Below are 19,181 nucleotides of genomic sequence, written 5' to 3' on the forward strand. Positions count from 1 at the left end.
CCGCCCGAGTGGGCCCGGCCTGCAGGGGTCAGGAGCGGAGGAGAGCGCTGACCCGCCCGGCTCCCCGATAGGGCGGCCGCGCTCAGAGGCTCGAGGGTCAGGGACGGGCTGCAGGGACTGTGACCCGGGGCTCCCGTCGCTCTGCGACGGGGTGAGGAGAGGGGTCAGTGGCAGCAGCTGTCCCCGGCCTCTCCTCCACCGCGGAGCCGGGGCAAGGCGGACGGGTGGTCCTAGGAAGAAGGCCCGTGGGGAGGGGCGCGGAAGGACAGTGGGGGGTAGGTGCACACGGGCGTCCGGGGCGGCTTGGGTGTGGGGGGAGGCCTCGCGGGGCTCTTGTCCTGGGGCCCAGGGCCAACTGTCGGGGGAGCTGGTGGGAAGTGCTGCAACGACCCCACAAGCAGGAATCCCCTACCTGGCAGTGGGGGTAGCAGGGCCGGCGGCAGGCATGGGGCCCTTTCCATGGCCTGCTGAGTCCCAGCGGGTCTGCAGTGCTGTCAGAGGCCGGGTGGTGCCAGCCGGGCTCTCGGAACACGACTGCCTTTGCCACCCAGGCCTTGCCCACCCCTGGCCACTCCGAGAATCAGACACCTGGTGGGTTCGTGTGCGAGTGTCAGTCCCTCCTGACCCAGGGTTTCTGCCCTGCCCCACCTGGACCCCACAGGCCCTTCACCCAGGTCACTGTGGTCACCTTTGTGTTTGTTTCTGGACATCACACCCTCCTGACCCCGCCTTTCTCGGATGGCTCCCTCTGGCCCGTCATCTGGGTGGGCGATCGCACACAGAAAAGTGTCTCCTGCCCTGCTGGCTGGCTGCTGGCAGTGTCGCGGGCACTGCTGGCCTGGGCGTGTGAGTGCGGCAGTCAGGCCAGGCTGCTTCCCGTGGGCCCCCGGGAGGCAGCCAGCACCCATGGGCGGGACACCCTCTGTGTGCCTGGCCAGCCCAGCCTAGCCCAACCCAAGGGATGGAGAGTCCGGATGTTTTACCAGCACATGCAGCTTTGCAAGTCCGTGTTGGATCCAGACTGTGCGATGAGGGTCCCGGGGGCTCCCCTAGAACACGCGGGGCACAGAACCAGCCACAGCAGCATTGCATTCAGAGGAGCCGAGTGGTTTCTCGGGGGGCCAAGAGCCTCCCACTCCCTAGGGGAGACTGAGCTGGGGCTGGACCCGTGCTGGCCAGGGTGGGCAGGGCAGAGGCCCTTTGGTAGCAGGGCACACCTTCCAAGGGCAGGGTGTGGGAGTAGGGTGGAGGGGCCCGGGGCTGGGCAGGCGCAGCCAGGAGGCTCAGGCTCACTCCCACTGCCACCGCCAGGGATGTAGGGACGTCTGTCAGCTGCCCGACCCCCACCAGCATGGGGCACAGGTCCCCAGAGGACAGGACACGCTGCAGGCCGGCAGCCGAGCCGCCAGGGCCCAGGGTGGCAGGAGTGTCCTGGCCAGCAAACAGAGGGGAGCCGCGGCCCATCACCGAGGGTGCTGGCCTGCTGTGGAGCCCGGCCCTGTCCCTGCCACATCCTTGCCCCACGGGGCCCCTGCCGCCCCGCCTTGGGAAGCCAACCAGACCCCCGCTTTAGGAGTGAGCCCCCTGGGGCCAGGGGAGGCCACAGACCGGAAATCAAGCTACTCTCAGGCCTTCTCTCCAGAGAGATAAAGTCCTCACTTCTTCACCACCTCTCAGCCCCCTCCATGCTTCCGGGGGGCTGTCATCATGCTGGACCTCTGATGGGAACCACACGCCGCCTGGCTGAGACTAGAGGACGCTGGGACCTGTGGTGACTCGCCTGTCCTCTGTGTCCACCCCAACGGCTCCTGCAGTCCCGCTGGCCCCCTTCTGTCCAGCCTGCCTCCCCCAGCACAGCCGTGCCTGAGGCCCCCTGAGGCAAAGTGTGAAAGATCCCCGCCAGCAGACTGTCACCTCTTGACTCTGCCATCCACTAGAAGTGTCCGCACTGTGACTCGCCAGTTGGCAGCGAGCCGGGGACAGACCCGCTCTACATGGCGCCTCTCCAAGGGGCTCAGCCGTAAGGAAGGAGTGAGGCGCTGACGGGGAGACTCCAGGCATGTGACCTTTAAAGCAACTCGTCCATCTCAACATGGTGTCCTTGGTCATTTGTTCTGTGCTGTGCACAGGGGTTCACCTAAAAGGGCCCCACCACCAAGTGTGGGAAACATGTGGCAACATAACCTTGTGCTGTCTCTTTCAAGACTTATCAGAGCCTTTACCATGCCGCCGTCACTAGGAAACTAAGCTGTAGACGTGGAACACAGCACTTCCCAGCTGCCTCACCTCCTGGTCACAGCACATCTCCAGGACTCTGGGGGAAGAGTTATAAAAATGCTGCCGTGGACCGTCGGGGGCCCTGCCGGTGTTTGCACAGACGTCAATGCAACTGAAGGCCTGAGCTCCAGAAGCAAGCAGCTGGCCTGCCCCACTCCTCTGCTGTCCCAGCAGCCCCGTGGGTGGCCAGCGGGGTGGGGGAGGCTGGTGGGCAGAGCACCCACCATCCCACACACATCGGCCTGTCTTTTCACTCTCTCCATTGTGTCCTTTATGCACAAAAGCTTTAATTTTAATTCCATCTATCTTTTTCTTTTGTTAATTGGGCTTTTGGTGTCACACTGAAGAATCCACAGCCTAATTCAAGGTCCTGAGTTGTCCCATTCAGTGGACCCAGTGCCCTTGTCAAAAACCAACTAGCCACACAAAAGGACAGGTATTGTATGGTTCCAGGACAGAACCCCCCAGAAAATGTAGTCTTCCAATGTAGACTATAGGGGACTTCGAGATGGAAGCTAGAGAAGGGGAGCAGTCACCCAACACGGAGACTTGTTGACGAGGCTGAGCAGAGAGGGCAGCTTGTTCCTGAGCTGTGAGCAGCGGTGCTGCACTGCAGGTGAACATGACAGGAAGGGGACACAGAGCCGTGGGCCCCACCCATCAGCACTGCCAACATAGGTGAGCCCCGGTGTGAGCTACTTCAAAGGTGTGACACCTGTGCAGAGGCAATGAGGAAGGCGTACATGGGGAAACTACCTGTTCCCTGCTGTGACCATACAGAACAGGAATACCTCACGAGAACCACAATGCCAGGGGTAAATAATGGGGGGGGGGGGGGTAAGTACGGGGAGTTTCTGGATTTTCTTCTTGGTAAGGGTATGTCTGTTACTTTTCTCTTTGGAGCAATAAAAATTGTCTAAAAGAATGATGATGATTGTACAACTAAGTGAGAATAACATGAAGCATGGATAGAGTATGTACTATGTAAAGCCCCCTTGGGAGACTGGGAGAAAGGAAATAGTCAGCTTCGCCAAGTGGAGAATTTCTGATATGATCACAAGCAGTGGAGACACCAAACCAATAAGCCACGGTTTCCATCTTGGTTTTCGACCCTGAAACTTATTTCTGCAAAGGCTGGGCTAAGCCTACTTGTAACTATGCCTGAGTCACCCCAGAGAACCCCTTTTGCAGCTCAGTTGTGGCCTCTCTAAGCCAACACAGCAGGTGAGCTCACTGCCCCCCTCCCCATGTGGGACATGACTCCCAGCGGTGTAAATCTCCATGGCAACATGGGACAGAACTCCCAGAATGAGCCAGAACCTGGCATCATGGGATTAAGAAAGCCTTGACCAAAAGAAGAGAGACAAAATAAAGTTCCAGCAGCTGGGAGACTTCAGAGTCAGGAGGTTATTCTTATGCATTATATAGATATCCCTGTCTAATTTATGGTGTATTGGAGTTGCTGGAGGGAACAGCCTGAAAATGTAGAGCTGTGTCCCCGTAGCCATGTTTCTTGAAGATGATTGTGTCATGATAGAGCTTTTGCAATGTAACTGTGATTGTGAAAACCTGTGTCTGGTGCTCCTTTTATCCAGGTTATGGACAGATGAGTTAAAAATATATATATATTGGGGGGAGGGATAAAGGGTAAAATGAATTGGGTAGATGGAAATAGTAGTGGTCAGTGAGAGGGATTGGGTAAGGGATATAGGATGTTTGAATTTTTTTTTATTTCTTTTTCTGGAGTATAGTTCTAAAAATGTTCGTGGTGGTGAGCAGACAACTATGTGATGTTTTGAACCAGTGACTGTACACTACATATGGACTGTGTGTGAATATTTCTCAATAAAAAGAAAAACATATATATATATGCTATGTGAATACATCTCAACAAAATCTACAGACTCTAAATACATAAAATCAATTGGCCCGGGGTGGGGGGGGCACTGTGGGGTGAGACACCATTCTCTCCCAGAACACCAGCTAGTTCCATCCCCTATCCCACAACGTCGGCACCCCTTTCCGCAGGAACCAGTTAGAGGGGTCAGAGCCCAAAAACCTGAAGAGTGGGGGCAGGACTGGTCAGAGGGAGGAGCTGCACCTGAGAAGGGTTTAATAAACAAGTGTGATTGCTGAGTCACTTTATATACTAGGACAGCGAGGAAATACCTGATACTGTGAAACTATATCCCATATCATACTCTTAAACTTGCTGTAGTACTTATTATTAAAACTTACATTGAAATTTATCACATTTCTGTGTATATGTATTTCAAGATTTTTAAAAATATTTAAAAACAAAAAAAAGTCCACCAGCCTATTTCTCCATCCTCCAGGGTTTTGGCTAACCCTCAGGTGCAAGGACTTTTGGTCAAGTGACTGTGATTCCATCTTGGAGCATTTCACATGTCTAATTTTAAAAACCCTTCCCACACTCATGGTGATGAAAGTTTTTCCTAAAGTTGCAAAGTTTCCTCAGGTTTTTCCTAAAGTTGCAAAGTTTCATTGAGTCTGGTTCCTTTTGCATGGCTGAGGCAGGGGCCTCGGTTTACTTTCCCCCACCTGGAGAGGCGGCCCCGTTCTGCCCATTCACTCGGGTTGTGCTGCAGAGAGCCTGTCCCTGAGGACAGCCACTTCGCCTCCTCCTTGGTGGTCCTTCTAGGTCTGTGCTGACAACAACCCAAAGCAAACCCCTGTTGAAGCTCCGCCTTTCTGTCCCATGGTGAATGACTCCTCTCCATAAGGGGCCAGGCGGCCCCTCACCTGCCACACGCCTTCCGGGGGCCAGTCAGGCAGCGGGAGCTGACCCTGTGGAGACCGCCTTGGCCAGGCCTACCCCTCCCCCTGCCAGCGCTCCTCTCACCTGCCTTTTCTGCATCAACTGAGATGATCATGTGACTCTTTCCTTTCATTCTATCAATGTGGTGCATTACACTGATTGGTTTTATGTTGAACTATCCTTGCATTTCTGGAATATATCCCACTTGGTCATGGAGTATAATCCTTTTTTTTTCACATGGGCAGGCACCAGGACTCGAATCCAGGTCTCCGACATGGCAGGCAAGAACTCTACCACTGAGCCACCATGGCCCACCCAAATCTTTTAATATACTGTTTCAGTGTACCGGTATTTTGTTGAGGATTTTTGCATCTAATATTCACAAGGGCTATTACTCTAATTTTCTTCTCTTGTACAGCCTTATGGCTTCGGCATCAGGGTGCTCATGGCCTCACAGAATGAATTAGCAGGTAACCCCTCTTCTATTTTTTATAAAAGCTTGAGAAGGATCGGTGTTAAATCTTCATGTTTGGTAGGACTCAACAGTGAGACCATCAGGTCCTGGACTTCCCTTTGTTGGGAGATACTGATTTCTGAGTCACTCTCTTTACTTCTTAGAAGTTTATTGAGGTTTTCTATTTCTTTCTAAATTATATTAGGTAATTTGTATGTTTCTAGGAATTTGCTGCTGACATATAATACTCATTTTGTAAGGTCGGTGCCTATGTACTTATCGATTCTTCATTTTAGTTATCTGCATCTTCTCTTTTGTCAGTCTGGCTAAAGTTTTGTTAATTTTATTGATCTCTTCAAAACACCAACTTTTGGTATCAATTCTGTCGATTGTTTTACTATTCTTGACTTTTTATCTCTGTTCTAATGCTGTCTCCTTCCTTTTACTAACTTCAGGTTCCGTTTGCTCGTGTCCTAGTCTCTTTAGGTGTGCAGTTAGCTGGTCAAGTTGTGGCCCCTCTTCTATCATGTAGGTGTTTCAAGCTGTGAATTTCCCCAAGCACTGCCTCACAGCACTCCACTGGTTTTGGAAGGTTTTGTTTTTATTTTATTCCTTAAGATATTTCCAAATTTCCCTTTCTTTTTAGACCCACTGGCTGTTTAATAGCGCATTGTTTAATTTCTACATCTTTGCAAATTTTCCAGTTTTCCTTCTGTCCCTCCCTTATTTATAGCCTGAGAAGATAATCCGTGTGGCGCATGACTGTTGCACATGAAAATCCAGCTCTTGCACTCCTCCAGGGTTGCCAGGTTTTTGACATTGTTGAGGGAGGAGTTGTCAATCTGTAACTTTTCCAAACTGTTTTGTTCCCAAACAGGGAATGGAAAGAAAAAAGAAAACAGGCTCCACTTCCTCAGCTTTTCCCTGAGGGGCAGGGCGGGGACAGGGGCATCTCAGAGCCGCAACTGGAACAGAGCAGCCCCGAAGCTACAGGCACATTCCCTGTGGCACCCCTGCCACCACAGGGCTGATGCTGGGGGCAGTGGCAGAGGGAGGAGGCTCTGGACCTACCAGCCACTCTCCGGGCTCTTCCTGGGATGCAGCATGGGGCTGCCCCGCAGGCTCCAGTCCCAACACGGTGGGCACAGCCACTTTCTACAGTTCATTGTTATTTGGGGGGATGGGTCCCGGAAGCTTCTCCCTACCTGAAAGTGTGATCTTTCAGCACCCTGGTTCCAGTTACAGCCTACTATTAAAATGCAAATAAACCATAAAGAGGAACCCTCAAGTGGGTCTTAACAACAAATTTATATGCAGAGTGATAATCAAAATGCACCCTACTCCCACCCCCAAAACCACCTGAGTTCAAACCAGGCAGCCGCACCCAACCCACCAGGCACCCCCGGCTCACCCGGGAGACAACGTGGAGCTGCCAGCAGGTCGTTCACATGGACTGCATGGAAGGGGCCTGAACCCCTCAGCTAACTCGAAACCCAGAAGTGGAGGGGGCCTTTGGGATCACCTGGGAGGCTCCCTCGTGACCTTCTATCAAAGGCGCGAGGGGTGGTGAGGGGAGGGCAGAACTGCTGAGTAAGAGTCAGGGGGCAGGGAGCAGGCAGAGCTGTGCAGCACGGGGAGGGCCACGGGATATGCCAAAAAGAAAGGGGTGGGGGTAACCACCCTGATATGCTGACCACGTCCACACACTGCAAGAAAGGAAAATGAACGAACCACGGAGGGAGATGAGATAGCCATCGGCCTGGGACTGCAAGGAATTAATCATGCTAGACAAACTTAATTTAGCTGACGATTCTTGGTTCAATGTACAAGACCGAGGAATAAAGACAACTCAATTTCCCCTCGTGGTTATTTGTAACAGTCACGCAGGAGGTGGCAGCACCTGTTAACAGCAGCAACGTGGCCTCGTCTCCTGGGCGCCTGAGAGCCTTCAGGGAACTGAGAGGCAGGGAGAGCATGTGGCTCAGGCCATTGGGACCCACCCCCTAGCCCAGCCACCCCAGCCTCCTGGCTGACAGGGCACCCCCAGGCCACAAACCCTTCAGTCCTCCTGGGCCCGAAAAGGCTCAGTCTACAACGGCACCTGCTCCAGTCTGTGCTCTGCTCGCCCTGATGCTACTGATCCGCAGGCCAGCTGCCGCATCACTGCCCTGTGGCCTCCAGCAGACATGGGCACCAGCCCTCTTGGGTGTTTCTTGCCCTGCCCTGGGGCCCCCAGGCTGTGCTGACACACGATTTGGTGAGTGAATGACAGAGTTACGGCCCTTTCAAATACCCTGAACAAGCTGCCATGGACAACCCCAGGCTTGGCATCCAGCATTGCCAAGGGGTGACCTTGGGGCTGCCTGCCGTCAAGCTGCCAGGGTCCAAGCAGGTGGCCAGGGAAGGCTGACTGCGGGCAGCCCCTCCAAACCAGCCTCCAGATGCCCACTCCATTCCAGGGCAAGCACAGCCATGCACCGCAGCCAGCCTGCCAGGCACATGCTCCCTGCCCGGGTGCTGTGCTGCCCAGCCGTGCGGCCCCGGCTCAACCCCTGCACCTCTAGCACGTGCCGTGCTCCACACCCACTGGGGTGGAGGGGCTGGCTCCTTCCCCATGCCAGGGCCGCCGGCGGGGGACCTGCCTGGGCCTCAAACACGGACATCCGGGTGGCCAGCCTGACCAGCAGCACAGTAACCTGGCTAGGAAGGTCCTTCATTTTTATTTTTGCACAATACTATGGATACAAAAGCAACAGAACATAACAGTCTTCAGAAGTTTACAATCGAGTATCGGAACAGAAATTCTGTACACATTATCATTTACAGCAATTTTACATGGAACTGGCGTGAAAACATGTCCCCCCTAAATCCCTCGGGTTGTCGTAACTCTGCGCATTCCAGGCGGGGCTGCCCTAGCACTATCTACAAGTGCCCAGGGAGACTACAATCGACGTAAACTCACGTTTACTGCCAAACGAGCATCTCCCTCACGCAGCGCTTCATACACAGAAAGCCCAACCTTCCCATCGTGGCGAGAGGCCGAGAGCTGCGCTTACGTAAAGCAATAGAGGGATCCAACTCTGAATGTATTCTGTCAGACAGCACAGTATCTGACAAAATTCGTGGTAAAATTGAAACCTACCAACTTGATGGGCGGCAAATTAAAGTTAAAATTTCCTGCGGAAAACCAGTTAAAGCTACTCCTCACGGAGCCCTGGGGGTGACAGGGATCAAACTGAATTTGCTGCAAGATTACTACAAATTCCTTTTCCTTGGATTTAGTCCATTTACAATTTAAAACATGCAAAAACCACTCACTGTACATAAAATTCATGCTGTGCAGGAACACTGGGGCGTAGGGCGCCCAGCTCAGGGCAGGGGCACCTCAGGGGGCGCAGCGAGGCAAGCCTCCAGGTCACACTCGTCCTCTGCCAGGGGGTCCACGTGGCGGACTTTGGTGGGGGTGCTGGAGAACGCATCCTGGAAAAGACCATGGTGCCGGCTGCTGAGCCCCGGCTGCGTCCCCAGGGCGGGGTGGCTACCGCCCAGCAGTGCCTTAACACAGGGGCCCCCCTGAGCAGTGCGGTGTGACCAGCTAATTCAAACCCCACAGGTCACCTCAGACTTCCTTTCAGCTGGAAGTGCTCAATTCCCACCTACTAGACACCCCCAACCCCAATCCAAAACAAACTCCCTCCTCAGCCCCCAGGAGCTGCTGAGGGAAGGGCTCTGGGACCCTGCGCCCTGAACGAGAGGCAGCCACAGCCTCGGGGCCAAGTGATCTCAGGGGCTGAAGACAGCCCTTCCGTGAGCCCGGGTCACCCCTGAAAAGGGGGGACTTTCCACACTGCACAGCACATGTACAGCGAGGCCCTGCCCACTGATGGCTGGGTTGGATTCTCATCACTCTGCAGAAGAGGGCCCCACGGTTCACCCCCTCCCTATATAAATGCCCCACGCATGTTCCACGGGGCAGGGAGGATTCTAGAAGGCTAGACAACGGCAACAGGTGCCGTGTTTAATTTGACAATTGGTGGGTGGCTTTAATGAACATGTGTTGCCTTTTTAATTAAAAAGTTTCAAATGGAAAGATAATAATTCAAATGCTAGAGTTTACAAATGAGGGAACTGAAGCCAAATGGAAGCCTTATATGTTTTACCAATTAAAACCAGATTTTATTATGAATGTCTTTAAGACGGAGGCCCTCAGCTGCCAGCCTCAAGTTACCAAACGTAACTCCAGCAGCGGACGTGCCGGTCAGAAGCGTTTCACCTGAACTGAGTCACAGAGGAAAAGCCTGACAACTCCGAATGGTGGCGCATCCTGTTCAAAACCTCAGCTGAACTCTCCAAAGAGGTCGGTGTCACAGGGAAGAAAAGAAACAAAGGCAGAAATGGGAAGGCATGTGTCCTGGGTTAAGAGGTGATCTAAACATGTGATCAACTCAATTGGGGTCAACAAAAAAGCAAGCCACAAAGAGACCTTACAGGAACACCTGGCTGCCTACTGAGGGTGAGGGGGCCTACCCTCTCGAGCAGAAAAGGTGGGACTGACCACCCGGATTTAACCAAAATATCTAAATTAGGTCACCACCCACAAACTTGGTCTGTGACCAAATCTGGCACCTTGATGCCAGGAGATGCGGCAAGGAGCTCCTTCCACGTAAGACTGGAATCAAGCAGCAGCTAAACTGCAGCTGCGATGTGGAATATCCTGCCAGTGCCAGCCCCAGCCCTGAAGCCCTGGGCAGGAGGAACTTACAAAGGTTTCCTGTGAGCTCGTCTGAGACTCGGAGCTGCTTTCGGCAGATTCGGTTTCCATCTCACCAAGGTCCACAGGATGTCTGTGAACCAAAGCAAACAGGCAGGTCAGGAGCAGCTAGATCCCATGCCACCGCCCGGGCAGGGGTCCAGCCCCCGAGGCCACAGACCCTAAGCCCAGTGTGTCCGTCCTGCCTGCCCACACCAGGCAAGGACTCGGGTCACTGGCTGCATCCTGAGGGAGGGCAGACACCGTTTCACGCTCTACCTGACGTCCTAATTTTCCCAATTTTCTACTCAGAAAGAGAAGGAGACAACAGTGCCATACTGGAGAAGGGCATGAGCTGCCCGTGAGGCCCAATGTGCCAGCTGCCCTGTCACCTCAGCTATGCCAGGGTCTATAAATCTCTCAGCACAAGGAAGAAGAAACCCAAACGTCAAATGAACAAATCCGTCTCTGATGAAGGGAGCAGTCCGGAAAGGAAGAGAGCTAGAAAGAAAACCACAAAGACACTTCTTTCCAACCCCCTGCTCAACGGACTCTGATGACCCCCCCAGCCCCACCCGGGTAAAAACCAAGCCCAGGATACTTGGACCAGGCAGAAGTTTACAACTCCCCTTGGTAAAGAGAAAAAAAAAACTTTTGTTTTCATAGTTCAACATAACGCAGAAACTTACATATTCCCAGATTTACTGAGCTAACTTTTCTAACTACAGAAAGCAAGTTCAATCAGAGAACTGCCCCTTTCAGCGCTCCCAGGGCCACTACCAGCTTCGAACGCTTCACACAGGGCACGCAACGAGAAGCTCTGCCATCGGCGGCCCTGCAACTGGGGCGTTCCCAGCCCAGCAACCAGCCGTGTGGGGCGCACGTGGGCACACACAGGGCGCAGAGCTCCCTAGGCCACCACAGACCTGAAAAGAGAGGCTTTAAGCACATACATTTCTTGCAAATCACATCCTTCTTCAGCCGGTGGGTCCCAGAAATGCAGCGCGACCTTCCAGAGCTTGATCTGCTGGTCCCACGAGCGCCGGCTGTACTTCTTAAACTTGTTGGGGGTCTTTGGATGGACCCCGGGCTGCCGGAGGTGCCTGCAGGAAAGCGCATGCGACCGTCATGCCCGCCACACCGTACCCCCTGAGGTGGGCGCTTCTTCAAACATTACAGCTCAACAGAAGCCCCACAAAACAAGCAAAATAATTTGTAAAAAAGCACTGCCTCTTCGATTTTCATTATTCCTCTGCCACCTAATCCCAGCAAACCAAGGTGGGGTAGCTGGTGCAAGGCTTCCCACCCTCCTGCGTGCTGGAGGGAGCAGGCGGCAGGCCCAGGAGCCTGCCCAGAACAGGGACGCCCACCTTCCCCAGGTGCAGCCCCCCAGAAGCCGACGCTGCTCCTTCACCCTCCACGTGGCTCAACAATCTCACTTCTAGAGAGCCGCCACGAGCCCCGAGAAGCCAGATGCCCTCTCCAAGCGCCACGCCCTTGGTGCCCACGCACAGAGGAAGCCAGTGCTGCTGACCAGCTCCGGACTCGGACCCGCCCCACCCAGCTCCCGGAAGGGCAGGCCACGTGGCCTGGCCCACACCGCTACCTCGGGACCTCACGGGTATAGCGGTCGTAGGCAATGGTGTTCTTGCCGTAGTTGATCTGCTTCTGTCGCCGCATCAGGACGCTCTCATCCGTCTCCAGGTCGGCCGGCGCCGCAGGCGTCGACTCCTTTGAGTCAGAACTGCAGGACAGGGAGGGGGATGGACACAGCCCTGCAGCGGAGACCACGCGCAGGCGGAGCCAAGAGGTCCTGCGACACGAGAGGGAGCAAAGGACCCATCCCCTAGGTCCCAGAGCAGCCCAGAGTCTCCAGACATAAAGCCCAGGACGCAACAAACTGCGGCCGAGTCCAGCTGCGTTTCTCAGGCTCACGTTCCTCTCGTTAACACGCCACAGGTCCGTGCAAATAGAGCAGTGATAGACACACACACTTACCTTCCTGAGGACGACGTTCTCTCTCTTCCAAAGTCATTTATGTGAAGTTTCCTTTTATATCTGAGAATACAATAAATGTTCCTGCTTTTAACAAGGCAGAAAAAGAAACCCAGAGCCCGGTGCTCTCGCCACCCCCAGCAAGGACTTGGAGGGGAAGGTGTGGTTGATTTCACTGCCCGCCTCACTTAGCTCCCCCAGGCCAGGGCAAGTCGGTGCTTAAAGCAGCCAGGTTTGGAGAAAACTCTGCCCGGTGCCGCAGGCCTTTCAATGTAAGGCAGGGGGGTTCCCAGGCCAAAAGGGACGCCGGGCAGTTTATTAAGCAGTGAGATCTAAACATAAAAACGTATTGATGGGCGGGCCACAGTGGCTCAGCAGGTAAGAGTGCTTGCCTGCCATGCCCGAGGACCCGGGTTCGATTCCCAGTGCCTGCCCATGTAAAAAAAAAAAAAAACGTATTGACACACACCCCACGTTTTTAGTAGCCTTTGAAAAAATAAAGCTCAAGTAGCCACGTCCCTTCGTGGTGGGTCGCATCTGCTGCAGGGCCCACACTCCCAGCCTGCAGGCATGCAGGGGAGCCCTCATCGCAGCCAGGATGGGCATTCCCCGCCACCCTCAAGCCCCCACGGCACCCCGAGCTTGCAACAGTGCCCAGCACATTGTGGACGCAGGGCACGCAGGACTACCCTGCCCCCTGCACCCCAAGAATGGCCCTGGCCATGGCCCCTTGCTGGTAACTGAGGGTTTCCTCAACCGTCCCCATCGGCTAACTCCATCCCAGGGGCCTGCGGAGCCTGGTGGGCTCCTCATGTGCATGGCTGTCCTGTGGCCTCTTCCTTGGGGTCAGCAAGGCAAGGCTGCCTGACAAAGCCACCAGCCACGTCACCCAGGGCAGCAGCAGCAGCTTCCCACGGGGATGGGTGCCCTGGATGTCACACGCCATGAGATGGCGAGGCACACAGGAGCCTCAGGGGGCTGTACAGCCCCGCGGGGGCCAGGCGAGGGGCCCTGGGCAGCTTGGACACAAGTGGATCACAGAGCCTGCCCAGGGCAAGTCAAAGCTTCCGATCGTCCAGGTGAGAAAACAGAGTCCTGCATAAAGAAAGACGACGCCTTCCCAACAGGCTCAACAGATGCTCTTGCACCTGTGGACTGCTGGGTTCCCTCCAGGGCCTGCCACCCACCTCGGGCACGCCACCGCTAGAAGTGAAGGGCGGACCTGCTCAGCATCCCAGGACCGCCCCAGTGTGTCCTTCCAGGAGGCAGCATGCCCCCGTCCACAAGTGCTGAGGCAGCTCTCGTCAGGACGAAGAGCCAGCAGAGACCCCAGGTGGCCTATGAACACTTAGGCTAACCCTCTCGGTTCAGTACATCCCAACTCGTTATCACAGCTTAACTCAAAGTTCATTCAGCTGGGGTACGGGGCAGAGGACCGAACTCATTTGCAGCAACGTAACCCAAAGTCAGGGACAGTGCTGAGCCAGGGAGAGGAGGGGCCCTGAGCGCCAAGCCTGGCTGTGCAACACACCCTTGCACACAGCCACGAGGGGCCCCCCACCCCAAGTTATGAGCCGTCCCATGCAACGGCGCATGACACTGCAAATGAGATGAACACCACTGAAAGAGTGTACTTGAAAGAGTGTGTGTGTGACAAACAAACTACAGGGCCGTAGAACAGAGTGAACCGTAAAGGACAACTAGCATACAACCCTAGTGGTGGCTAAACTAGAGAGACACAAACGCAGGGTGTTGAGAGAGAAAGCTGTGGGGGCAGCACATGGGAGCTGGACTTCGTGCGTGATTTTTCTATAAACCAACAGCTGCTCTTAAAAATAGACCTAGAAAGAAAGAAAGAAAAGAACCCTTCACCGTGCGCAGCCTGTCGGCACTGGCTTCCGGGCGCCCCGGCCCCAGGCAGCAGGTGGCAGGAGGAGGGGCTGCGCAGGACGGGACAGCCTTGCCCCAGGACAGTCGGAGCAAGAACCAGAGCCACAGGCCAGGGAGTAAAGCAGAGTGCCAGGCCAGAGACAGGGCTTCCTGGGGGCAGGGCTGGGCATCCTGGCTTCCCGGGCAGCGGCTGGGGAACCGGGTCAGCAGACCCTCAGACAGCCCCTTCCCATGGTTCACCCAGCCCAGAGGCCCCCAGAGACAGTCATGTGCAGCCCACGACAGGACACCCAGGCAGATAGGCAAGCTGGCCTCAAGGGCTCCCAGACTCAGAGCAGTGATGGACAGGAGACCTCCTGGGAGAGATGAAATCTGTGCTCCAAGCTCCCAGAGCTTCACCCCAAGCTCCTCCACACCCAAGATATGCGGGGGAGGGGGAGGCCGAGCAGATGTGCCTGCTCAACAGACTCACTCCCCGGCACTGCGGCCCACGTGTGCACCTGTCTGCCACGTGGCAGACAGCCGGGGCCGAACCCCAACTGACCTCGCTGTCCCTTCCAAAGCAAAGGCCGACAATGCAAGTTTGTCTTTAACTGCCCTCCAGGAAGCCAATGTGGCCGGATCCAGGCCCCCTGGGCAGCTGGGCAGGCCAGAGCTTCTCAAGGAGCCATGCCCGCCTGTGAGAGCCCGTGGAGCCTGAGGGTGAACCCAGGCCCTGCTTGTGGCACCATCGACTGGACCAATCTCTACTAAAAGCACAAAACGGTTCTTACCCCTTGGCTTATGAAATCTGCTTTGGAAAATGGGGGAAGGATCAGTTGGAACACACTCACAGCGCTGCAAATTAAGTCAGAAACTAGAAACACCCCACGCCCAAGAGGGGGCGGACAGCCAGGCCAGCAGGCGGCCACAAGAGCCAGGGCGGCACGGACCCCCGGGAACGTCAAGGGCAGCACCAATCCTCCCCAGGCCGGGAGGCGACTGGAACCGGAAGGGAAGAAGGAGCAACCCCAAGGCCCAGGGGTGATCTGTGCAGTAACCACATGCCACCTGCTATGCTCCAGTGTCACTCCAGCTTTGTGCAAACACCAGGAAAAGGAGGCAAAACTCCCTGAGCTCCAGTCAGGGTGGGCTGGGGCAGGCAACGGCACAACCACACAAACCTGGAGGCGATCTGCTCACCCTGCCCCTCACCTGGCCCCGGGCGCCCTAGGGACCTTGCACCAGGGCCAGCTCTCCCGGGGTGGACCATGAACACACGCGGGACTCTCAAGTCCAATGCCGCACCTGAGGAGCCCCCGGCACACTGCGCGTGACTGCCACGTGCTCGTTCTCTTTGCAGCACAACATTCCATTACAAAACTAAAGGGATTGACAAACCACAACTTACTTAGCCATTTTGCAAGGAAAAAAAGCACTAGCTTCCAGCTTTTTAAAAGAGTACTGGACCCCACCCCAGAATTTCCCACTTCTCACAAATCCTGAGCAGGGGCTGACGCTGCCAGCCGGGGTCACACCTGAGATGCACAGCAACAGGACACACTGCACATACAACATACAACCGACAACCAGCGATAACGCTCTTAGGCGTCCGGGCCCGTTACCTTGCAATCTCTTTATTAACCCTGGTCCTCATCTCATCTTCTTCGACTGCACTGCCCCAGTCTGAGCACCTGGATCGGGGCTTAGGGCCCTCAGGAGTGGTAAAGCTGCAAAGCAAAATGAAGATGCACATTCGAACCAGGACTGCTGCCCTGTGTCCCGTGAGACTCAACGCAGGCAGTAGCAGGCGCTGTTCTGCACAGTCACTCAAAGGGCACCGAGCTTGGGCAATTTGCTCAGCGTACCTCTGGGTTTCGTAAAGCTTTTACCACGTGCCTGCTGTGTGCCAGTGGTGGCTACGTGACCGGGTGACTGGGGGGGGGTGCAGGCAGGGGCAACAGGGTGTCTACCGTGCCAGGAAGAGCGGCCCACACACATGAGGACCTGTTTCCCTGGGACTCGTGAAAAGGTTTTCAGTCGATTTACCTCCTCAGTGCATGTCGGTCGCAACTGAGGACATGCCACACACAGGCAGGAGTGAGTACACAAGTGGACGCAGGAGGAATGGCACCAACTGGGGAAGGCACCACTTGGGGGTGAGTAAGCCTAACCCAGCACCTCTGCTCTACCTCAAGTTCAAGCAAATCTTAGGTCAAGATGAGGCCATCTTAAAACTCAAGCTTTGATACCAAGAAATTGGGCAGTTGGAATTGCTGGTGTCTGCTGTTTACATTTGATCTAAACTCACCTTTCAGTTTTCCTTCCCTACTTTTCTATCAGCTCCCACCAACATATCAAAACTAGGCACCAACTCCAGCTGCACGCAAACCCCATATTCCACCTACAAACCCCAAACAGAGCGCTTTGAAGTGCAATCGAAATAACAAATGAAGGATTCCTTCATGCTGTCACGTCTTCCTTTAGAGAAACACAGCAGTATTTTCTAAAAGAGGCAAATTTCCAAACCCTTAAAATGGTTGCAAAAGCCTGAAGTCAAATTAGCTCATTACTGGGAAGTCAACTGACTCAGTAATTACAGAGGAGGACCAAGCTAGGGCCCAGTGAGGCCCAATGTCCCAACAGGTACTGGGGCCGGGATCCCACTGTGGAAATCCACCCTCAAATCCATCCTTTAGGAACCCGTGGAGATGAACTCACTCCACCTCAGGTCCAGGCAGCGTGGAAGAGAACGCATTCACGGAGCTCTAGTCCACTCTCAGATCAGACGGTCACACCCCAGCCTCCCCACCTCGGGACGAGGGCACCCTGACGAACCTGCCACTCAGGAGAGCAGCAGGCCAGCCCTTCCGGGCTCTCCCTTCCACCCGGGCACCCCTCTTTCCCTTCTAGGGGCACCCCAAGGAGGCCCTGGGCCTGGCTGTGGGGCAGGAAGGCCCCTCCTCGCCCGCTCCCAGATCACATCCTCTTTTCAAGGTAACGAGTCAGTCTGCTCAACCCAAACTCCCTGCTGCCGCCACCCCGCCTCGCACAGGCCTCACCTGGGGGCACTCGCGTGTCCACAGGCTTGTGCTTGTGAGAATAAAGCCCCTGCTCACCACCAGGAAGTGTGAGCTCTAATGAGACCACAAGGGGCGTGCAGAGAGGCTTCGGGTGGCAGCACCCACTCCACAGAAGAGGGGATCAGGAGCTGCGGGGCAGCTCTTCGTGGAGGGCAGCTCAGGGATGGGCACCGCCACCCAGGAGGAGAGTCTCAGGCACACAACAGACACCAAGTGCCACGGCCCCAGGATGGGGCACTCTGCCACAGAGGAAGACCGAAGCAGTCCGCCTAGCAGGGACGCCAGATACCTCCGCCAGTGTGAGACCTGGAGGCTTATCTTCAGCCACACAGGAGACCCAGAGCGCTGGAGGGTCCAGAGCTCGGTTGGGATGTGTCTCCACAGGCCTCCTTACCTGCTCATCGCCTCGGACCCCACGGCTCAGACAGGCCTCTCCTACCCCCAGCGCCTGGCCAAGCCCATGGGGCCTCAATCCTGAAGAAGATCCCAGCAAGACGCCTCCTCCAGGCAGCCCCTCCAGGCCAGGCTGCTCAACTCGGCTCTCCACCTGGCAAACGGCTCCACTAGCTCCACAGCTGCCCATCAGACCCCACTCCCATCCCATCGGCAAATGCTGCTGGGTCTGCCTGCAAGCGCCCCTCCTCTGAGACCACCCATTTCTCACCACCAGCCCTGCTCGACTGGGCCAAGGGCCTGGACCCCCTCGCACCCCAACTGTGTCCTCCTGCAGCCAGTCCCAGCCAGCATGGGGACCGTCGCGGCAGGGCCGCCACCTCCCGCTGCTCCCCTCCGGGGCCCCGCTGCACGCCGCCGAGACCCACCAGCGTCGCGGCCCGCAGGGCTCTCGGGAGCCACGTCGGAGCGACTCACCTGGACGCCCTCCGGGCGCGCGCGGGCCGCCCGCCCTCCTTTCGGGCTGCAGCCCCTCCGAAGGGACGCACACAGGGCCCGCGAGCGGCCTGAGACCCGCCCGAGCCTGTTCCGCGGGGACCCTGCGGCCAGGGGCCGGGGCGGCTCTCACCTCTCCAGCCGGTAGTCCGCCCTCCGGGGCGCGCCTCCGTCCCAGCGCGCGGGGCTCGGGTCCTCGCCGGGCGCGCGGGGGTCGTTGTCCTCGGGCTTCCTGCGCTTCCCGTCGGCTCTGCGCTTCCGGCCCAGGGACCACCTAGCTGGGGAGCGCGGGCTGCGGCCAGGGCGTCGCTGTCAGCCAGGCCGGGCCGCCGGGGCCCCCGCGCCCCCACGGGACCCCTCCCGGGACTCCGCGCGGCGACCGCCCCCCCCGGAACCTCCACAGCCCCGCGACCTCCGCGTCCGAGGGCGGCCCCCGCTCCCGGGCCGGTCTCACCTGGCGTCGCGGCACCGGGGAAGGCTTCGCGGCCGGCAGGCCATGGCGGGGCGGGCGGCGGGAGTGCGCGAGCTGCGGCCGGAGGCGGGAGAAGACGCCGCGGCGCCGGCGCTGACAGGAACTGCGCGCACGGCCCGCCCTCAACCGCTTTTAGGCGGCCGCCGGGCCCCGCCCCTCGGGGCTCCCGCGCGCGCCGGCGTCGGCCGCGACCATCGGGTGCAGACGGCGGGGGACGCCGGCCTGGACGCACGCGCCGCGAAAGCTGCTCCGCCGGGGCTGGGCTCCCAGGACAGCCGGGAGCGCCGAGACCACGGCCCCGAAGGCTGCGCGCGCGCAGACGGGCTGGCGCTGCCCCGCTGTCTGAGGACCGGCCCGAGGGCCAGGCCGCCACCCCCCGGCGTGGAAGCGGCCGGACCGCCGCGGGCCCCTCGCGCACCGATTGGCCGCGCCCTCGCGGGGGGGGCGGGAGTGTTGGCGGGAGATTCGGACGCGCGCGGCGCGGGCGCCCGGAGAGGGCGGGCCGGGCGTCCCGGATTGGCCGCGGCTCGGGTAGGGCGCGCCTGCGATTGGCCGGGCCCCGGGGTCGTGCCCCGAACTGGCGGGAACGGGAACCCGGAAGGCGCGGACCTTTT

The 19,181-nt window shown here is 57.1% G+C and overlaps 1 protein-coding gene across 2 annotated transcripts; it reads right to left on the reverse strand.

The window, feature by feature from the left end:
* Nucleotides 1-8,211: 8,211 nt before the first annotated feature.
* On the reverse strand, nt 8,212-18,647 carry SLBP (stem-loop histone mRNA binding protein). 2 transcript variants are annotated; one of them, XM_077136210.1, is made up of 8 exons: nt 18,550-18,646; nt 18,229-18,387; nt 15,750-15,854; nt 12,259-12,318; nt 11,867-12,004; nt 11,214-11,363; nt 10,273-10,354; nt 8,212-8,990 (listed from the first exon to the last, which is right to left on the reverse strand). In XM_077136210.1, exons 1-8 carry the CDS (start codon nt 18,591-18,593, stop codon nt 8,880-8,882), a joined length of 849 nt encoding a protein of 282 aa, XP_076992325.1. In that variant the 5' UTR covers nt 18,594-18,646; the 3' UTR covers nt 8,212-8,879. The 2 variants fall into 2 exon arrangements, with proteins under 2 accessions (XP_076992325.1, XP_076992326.1); XM_077136211.1 differs by lacking the exon at nt 15,750-15,854 and having other exon boundaries at nt 18,550-18,647.
* Between the last annotated feature and the right edge of the window lie 534 nt (nt 18,648-19,181).

This window comes from Tamandua tetradactyla, chromosome 19 (assembly GCF_023851605.1).
Source record: "Tamandua tetradactyla isolate mTamTet1 chromosome 19, mTamTet1.pri, whole genome shotgun sequence".
NCBI lineage: Eukaryota > Metazoa > Chordata > Mammalia > Pilosa > Myrmecophagidae > Tamandua > Tamandua tetradactyla.

Bases quoted from the DNA above. Each gene is read 5' to 3' on its own strand.
- SLBP (XM_077136210.1), bottom strand. From the start codon at position 18,593: ATGGCCTGCCGGCCGCGAAGCCTTCCCCGGTGCCGCGACGCCAG. The intron at 12,319-15,749 runs GTAACGGGCCCG...TTGTATTCTCAG, and splicing joins GTTAATAAAGAGATTGCAAG to ATATAAAAGGAAACTTCACA. The intron at 8,991-10,272 runs GTAAGTTCCTCC...GGTCTTTTCCAG, and splicing joins CGAGCTCACAGGAAACCTTT to GATGCGTTCTCCAGCACCCC.